The sequence below is a fragment of the Haliotis cracherodii genome, unplaced genomic scaffold (genome assembly GCF_022045235.1).
Source record: "Haliotis cracherodii isolate W230 unplaced genomic scaffold, xgHalCrac1.p SCAF_11, whole genome shotgun sequence".
NCBI lineage: Eukaryota > Metazoa > Mollusca > Gastropoda > Lepetellida > Haliotidae > Haliotis > Haliotis cracherodii.
Window position 1 is genome coordinate 10,025,158 of NW_027266266.1, and position 6,915 is coordinate 10,032,072.

The 6,915-nt window shown below is 39.1% G+C and overlaps 1 protein-coding gene across 1 annotated transcript; it reads left to right on the forward strand.

Moving 5' to 3' along the window:
- The first annotated feature begins 1,110 nt into the window (after nt 1-1,110).
- On the forward strand, nt 1,111-2,887 carry LOC139454813 (uncharacterized). Its single transcript, XM_071236438.1, has 5 exons — nt 1,111-1,279; nt 1,756-1,791; nt 2,237-2,389; nt 2,636-2,694; nt 2,864-2,887. Exons 1-5 carry the CDS (start codon nt 1,111-1,113, stop codon nt 2,885-2,887), a joined length of 441 nt encoding a protein of 146 aa, XP_071092539.1.
- Nucleotides 2,888-6,915: the final 4,028 nt, after the last annotated feature.

The following is a 6,915-nucleotide window of genomic DNA, read 5'->3' on the forward strand; positions in this document are numbered from 1 at the left end:
AGAACTATTATATTTTCATTTTAAAGGTTTAGAACGAAGTTTCAATAACAGTCACTAAACTTTCACAAGTATCTATCCGTTCGCATCTAAGGACGAACATAAGCAGAAGTAGTTGAAGGGTTAACAAGCATAGTGGTAAGTTGTAAGAAAATAAAAATGAAAACATTACTTTTAATATCAACCATGAAAACAAAATTAACCAAAACAAATGATAATATTTAGGCTGATGTAAAGGCTCTCACTACAATAACATATGATTATATTCCTTGACGGATAAACGACATGCAGATTCATTGTTTTCACATGTCCGTCAGACGCGAGGTGACCAACGAGTCAGGGCCGTTTATTGGCTGTAGCTTGTAGTGAGTTGTGTAGGTCAAAAGGAAATGGTCATTTCCATGCGTCAAACGATTCCTCATGGGTCTATTCACTTCTACATAAGAACCATTGATTCGTTACTATCTCACATCAGATCTACATCCCCGGTGTCAGACTCATACCTGGATATTCGGTAAATACTTTAATTTTCATATTATTTTCTTCATAGAATATAGAAACTGAAGGGTAATGTTAATCAAAACACATCTACCCTATCGAATTTGTGCCTTTGTATGCTCAGTCCCATTACGCCAGCAAATAATTATTCTATGTTGAGACTTAAAACAATAAGTAGTATATTCTCACTCTTCAACTTAAAATTCACATGTAGTATATATCACCATTCGCCTACCTATAACTATTCTTGTAGGTGCCCCTACATGAGTAAGTCCTTCAGTTAACCTCTCAGTGAGCAAACTCTGGGTTTCTTTTCGTAAAATGATGGCCATGTTTCATGTCGTTAACAACCCGGTCTGCGCTTCATTCAGATTCAATTAATACGTTTAACACGAAATTACATATACTACTCAAAAGAGGTTAAGGATCATCCGATTCTTTCATAATGGTAAAGTTAATCTGTCATGACATGAGAGATTAACTATAGTAATATGAAAGAATCAGTTGACCATTAACTTCTTTTGAGTAGTATATTACACTTGTCAACAATGTGTGTTTGAGTCAATTGTTATTCGACATTTCACAGAAATGGGTTATTCTTTCAGAATCTCAACCATGGTGTCTATCTTGTCGCTTGCTCTGATTTGCGCATTCGTTCTGGTATGTTCCGGTGCTGTTTACAACCGATATCCACCCCACGGGCTGTACACGGATGTGCAATACAGGAATCAGTACGTCCCTAACAACTACCCCAGCAACTATTACCCAGACAGGTATCCTACTGGTAAGTTAAGCAATACTTAACCTTATTGCAATCATTCAAAATACTACTAACCTGGACGCAATCATTATATCACTATTTTTTTACAATGAACCAGAATAGTTTTAAGGTATGCTCAGAAAATGAGGGAATTCATCATAGTTGATACCATAATCGTGGGGTGAGTGAGTGAGTTTGGTTTAACGCCGCTTTTAACAATATTACAGTTATATCGCGGCATGTCAGCTTAATGTGGGAGGAAAGCCCAAAGTGATGCAGGTCTCAGACGTTTACCACTTCGGTGAAACCCACGAGCACGGGTATGGTGCTGACAAACCTAGAAACATAATCGGGGCTTTCCTCCCACATTAAGCTGACACGCCGTGATATAACTGGAATACTGTTAAAAGTGGCGTTAAACCCAACTCACTCACTCACTCATAACGTCTTATATATTATCAGATTAGATTGTATACATGAACGTCTTGTGTTACTTCCAGATGTGTGGGGAGGACGCTCTCAGGGACATTATAGAAGTAGGTTCATACGTGGTCTAGTGGTAGAGCGTCCGCTCAATGAGCGGAAGGTCCGGGGTTCGAGCCCCGGCCGCGTCATACCAAAAGACGTTAAAAGATGGTACTTGTTGTTACCTTGTCTGGCACTCGGCATTGAGGGGCTAAAACAAGGACTGGTCGGCTCGGAGTCAGTATACTGTGTATGAGTGGGGTATTCATGTTAAACTGCGGTATGGTATCTCAGTGAGCTAGCATTATAAATCGGCATCAGTCCGGACTAGTACAAGCAGCCACACACACAAAACACGTGCATGCACGTCGCTAGATAAGTGCAATAATCTGGGACGCGACGTTAAACCCCATTTCACCGCACCTGTAGGTTTATACATAATTGCAACATCAATAGCGTATACCGTTTGTCTCTCCGATATGAACGATAACATAATAAATGCATTCATTTGAACAGGATACAGACGATCAGTGCCGTCCCATGTCAATGGCTACCAGAGCTTCAGACAAACCTACCCGTCACGTGACTACCCTGCCTATCCTCTACACCTACCTTCCTACCCTGAGCACTTAAACACCTACCCCGGACATCAAGACCGTTATCAACAAGGTACCTCAATTTACACAATGTATAATAATTTGATAATACTATGAGTAATATTAATGTTGTAACACTACATAATAACATTTCTATTATACAGTACGTAAATGTCATGTAGCTATGACCAGATGCCTGGTTTTACAAAGGGGAATACAGCGAGAAGTAATACAAGTGCTATTAATATCCAATTGTGTCCCCTTTTCACTTCTGGTCACATGGAACATATGGAATAATAAGGCATATGACTATTTGCAGGTCACCGATGGAACCAGTGGGGATCCCATTCCGGCAGCCAGAGATATGGGTCTTACCGGGTAGGTGTTATTCATACCATTAACATGACATGAAAACAAATTTTGCCACAATGCAGTACATATATGTACAACCGTGTAATTTAATGTATATGTACCATACCTTTACTCGGTTAATTTGGTATGTAATGCCATATAGATTGTTATGAAATATTACGTTCTCCTTTTGCAGGGAGGAAGAGCTCAAGATGACTGACACTGCGTGCATGACTTCTCGGCTTGAAATCCTTACTACACTGTGCAATTACAATTCATGTAAATAAACTTTGTAAGATTGTCAACTGACTTTGTTGTGTCGTACTCGGATTGACAGGATACTAACAGATTTAATAAAACATCGCGGCAAATTGAGTGGAGTACATTAAAAAGTGGTGAACATCCTCGGCAAAGATAAAAATCATGATTGATCAGACAGATTCTAATTGGCCTTTCGAGTTTAGCACAGGATTATCTTTTGATTGTGAATTGATAATTGATACGGTGAGTGAGTGAGATTGGTTAACTAGGCGATACCTTGTGTCATCAAATGAATATATACTTATATATTTCTCTCTCTCTCTCTCTATATATATATATATATATGTATGTGTGTGTGTGTTTGTGTGTGTTTGTGTGTGTGTGTGTGTGTGTGTGTGTGTGTGTGTGTGTGTGTGTGTGTGTGTGTGTGTGTGTGTGTGTGTGTGTGTTTGCGTGTGTGTATCTCGATAAATATACAGAATGTATCCACTTCAATCACTGTGTTGATATTGTTAATTGAGGGTGTAATTTGAGGACAAGGTGTCAGTACGGAGTAAATTTTGTGTAGGGCATCCGGAGATATATATTTCTGGATCCACCAAATGTACCGTCTTATCGTTGTCTCAAAGGTTAACCATATTTATTAATACAATCAAGGAAAATCTTGTTTTTATTCCTAGAATATTTGAATTAATGACATGTGGATTCCCCAAAACTCAAAGGACAACATCTATGTCACATTTATGGATAGGACGTTTAGGCAAGAAATAGTCATCCCAAAGGTGCTCTCTTCTTTACTGATCTGTTTCTTTATGCATATGAAATCGGTATTTCCCTTTGGTTTGGGAAAATCAAAACAGGGGAAATTGGTCATGAAGTCTAACTTGCATAAGCTTCATGTATATCAATCATACGATAGCATTCGATAACGATCAAATAGCAAATTCCCTTCCTCTGATTTACACCTTAGAACTAGAAATAAAAGAGACCATGTCAGTGCCTCATCTATTTTAGATTTAGATGTACGCATACAAAAACAAAACAATCAACAAGGGATAACTTCTCAATAGTCAACTTTCAACTGTCCATCAATATTCCTGCTGCTCAAGCCTTTTTGTGTCCTTTCTACGAATATTGCAAAGAACGTCAACGACACTTGCTCAAATACATGTACTTGCTTAATCAGGGCTACAACATTCAATGACTCAGTAAAGCTTTCCTACGGTTTTATGGAACATTTCCAAATTTGTCGCATCAATTACAAAAACTATGGCAGATGCAATTCCTTATTTTGTCTTATATGTTCACGTGTTTTTCAGATGAACAATCATCTGCCCGAGGCAAGAGAGTTAACTGGATATGAAAGTCCAGTTTCCACCCTTGCCGAACTAGGCTGGTATTATAGAGTTACATTTTGGCTGGACTAACGAGTCCAATCAAAATCGCGCACCGAAATCGAAATCCGGTTAATAAACTGTCGTTTACAGGACGATTGCAGGATTTGCAAAGCATGTGCACCGCCAACTTCTTGTCAGCAGATATTTTCCAAATCTTCATGTTTGTTTATCAAGGTGTTGACGTGATTTGATGCATTTCGCGATGTAAGACCCGTTTTATCACAATATAGATCTCGATTATCGATCAGATCGTCCACCATTTTGTGGCAATGGGCGCCACCATTTTGGTTTGAAACAAACGCAAGTGATTCGACAGGTGGAATCTGATTGGTCCATAGGAGAGGCTTAGAAGGGACATAATTGGTAATAGCCACTGGTGGCGCTCCGATCGAGCCAAGTACTTCCAGCCTTGTTCGGCAAGGGTGGAAACTGGACTTTTAAAGTCAGTTAACGCTCTTGCCTCGGGAAGATGGTAAACAATTGGCGTGCTATTGCTTGTGTTGATGGAGGGTATCACCGTTGCTACAGAAAACACCCCGTGTCATCATGTACTATTTGACAGTAAATCCTAAACACATGCCTATGATCAACACAGAATCGCAGAGTGGATTTCACTTTTAGCAGCTATTCCTTATGATTTTCAAAAATAGTTTTGTCTGCTGCATTTGAAACTATAGACCACACAAAACTAATTGAGCTTCGTTCTTTTCTGAGATTGTAAAACATCAAGCAAAAAATATTTATTGTCTACATGGCATAAAATACAATTGTCGAACATACTTTTTGTGAACAGAAAGAAAGTCCTTCCTAGATTGTATTAAGGATTATACTTAATCTTTGAGACAAGGCTTTGGCGGTAAATTTGCTTGAAGTAGCAATACAAAAATAGGAACATGATTTTAGGTTTGAGAGTCAACCCAAAAGTTGATAGTAGACTCATGAAGTTCCGGGGTAGAATAGGTCTTCAGCAACCCATGCTTGTCGAAAGAGGCGACTCATGGGATCGGGTGGTAATGCTCGCTGACTTGGTTGATACATGTCATCGCATTCCATTTGCATAGTACGATGCTCATGATATCAATCACTGGATTGTCTGGTCTGGACTCGACTATTTACAGACCGCCGTCATATAGCTAGAATATTGCTGAGTGCGGCGTTAAACAGCAAACAAGCAAGAAACAAGGAAGTTGATAGTAGTGATGCATGGTTTAGGCAGTTTTCTTCCCCAGTTAACATATTGGTGTTATACACGGCATCATTTAATTGTCGGGGGCACTCGGGCCCAGTCGTCTAAGGCGCTGCGATTCGCTGTGCAGAGTTGCGTCCCCTGGATACGCCAGAAACCTATGACTGTGGGTTCGAATCCCGGTTCGCCCCGATTATGTTTCTAGGTTTGTCAGCACCATACCCGTGCTTGTGGGTTTCACCAAAGTGGTAAACGTCTGAGACCTGCATCACTTCGGGCTTTCCTCCCACATTAAGTTGACACGCCGTGATATAACTGGAATACTGTTAAAAGCGGCGTAGAACCCAACTCACTCACTCACTCACTCATTTAATTGTCACTTGTACCAAGTTATTTGATCAAACAAATAACGTAGTGATACTTATATAAAATAGTTAACTTTACTTGAGGCCTTGTCAGTGGGAACAACTATAAACTTTCTCAAGTTGGGCAGCCAGAGTGGAGGCTGCTCATGATATTCTGGTCCACATTTGAATAACTGACGAACGTTGTTATTATCAATAAGTATCATATGTGATCTGTGCCAACACGTCGGTAACAGTATGATGAATCTTGGCAACCACAAGTAGTGAAATTAACACTATGAGCTGCCAAGTCAATGTTCTTCAACACATTCCGTTAGTTTAAGGAACTTGGACAAAATGGTGTTCGTAAAGGGAAATGAAACTGTTAGTTGTTGAAGTTGGGAGTCATTAAGAGAAACTGTTTCCTGTTTGAGAAAGTTACTTAAGTTTAAAGCATCAATTCCTTTGTTATCAATTTTCAACTTCAGGAACTCTTTCTGATTTAGTAGAGTGTTTCTAATTACGTGCCATCCTTTGAAAGAAATATCAAGAACTATACTCTCTTGTCGATACTCGATAAATCGGCATCAGTCCACACTAGTACAAGCAGCCACACACACACGCATGCACGTCGCTATATTAGTGCAATTATCTTGGACACGACGTTAAACCCCATTTCACCTCACCTTATGTGATTAATCATTAAAACAAGAAACTGTAGACAACAATACGAAATGAGCCGCATCTTTCAGCCTAATTCTGCAACAAAGCCGGTGAAAGCCGGTGAAATTGTTTGATGAGCAAATCAAACACAATGAGAATCACCTGCTGTTTAGTTTGTATATCTGTCCGATTTAATAAAGAATAAAGGATTCTTAAACATCTAATCACTTTTATTCGATAGCTGTTTAAAAAAAATACATATGTTTTTTATACTATCTATAATTCACTAAAAGAAAAATTACAGTTCCGTGATAATTATTTGTAACATTTCCTGACAGATTTATATCCGAAATGCCTGTCACCTTTGACTTCAACACGCAAAATGTGATGTCGGTGT

Bases quoted from the DNA above. Each gene is read 5' to 3' on its own strand.
- LOC139454813 (XM_071236438.1), top strand. From the start codon at position 1,111: ATGGTGTCTATCTTGTCGCTTGCTCTGATTTGCGCATTCGTTCTGGTA. The intron at 1,280-1,755 runs GTAAGTTAAGCA...TGTTACTTCCAG, and splicing joins CCCAGACAGGTATCCTACTG to ATGTGTGGGGAGGACGCTCT. The intron at 1,792-2,236 runs GTAGGTTCATAC...TCATTTGAACAG, and splicing joins CTCTCAGGGACATTATAGAA to GATACAGACGATCAGTGCCG.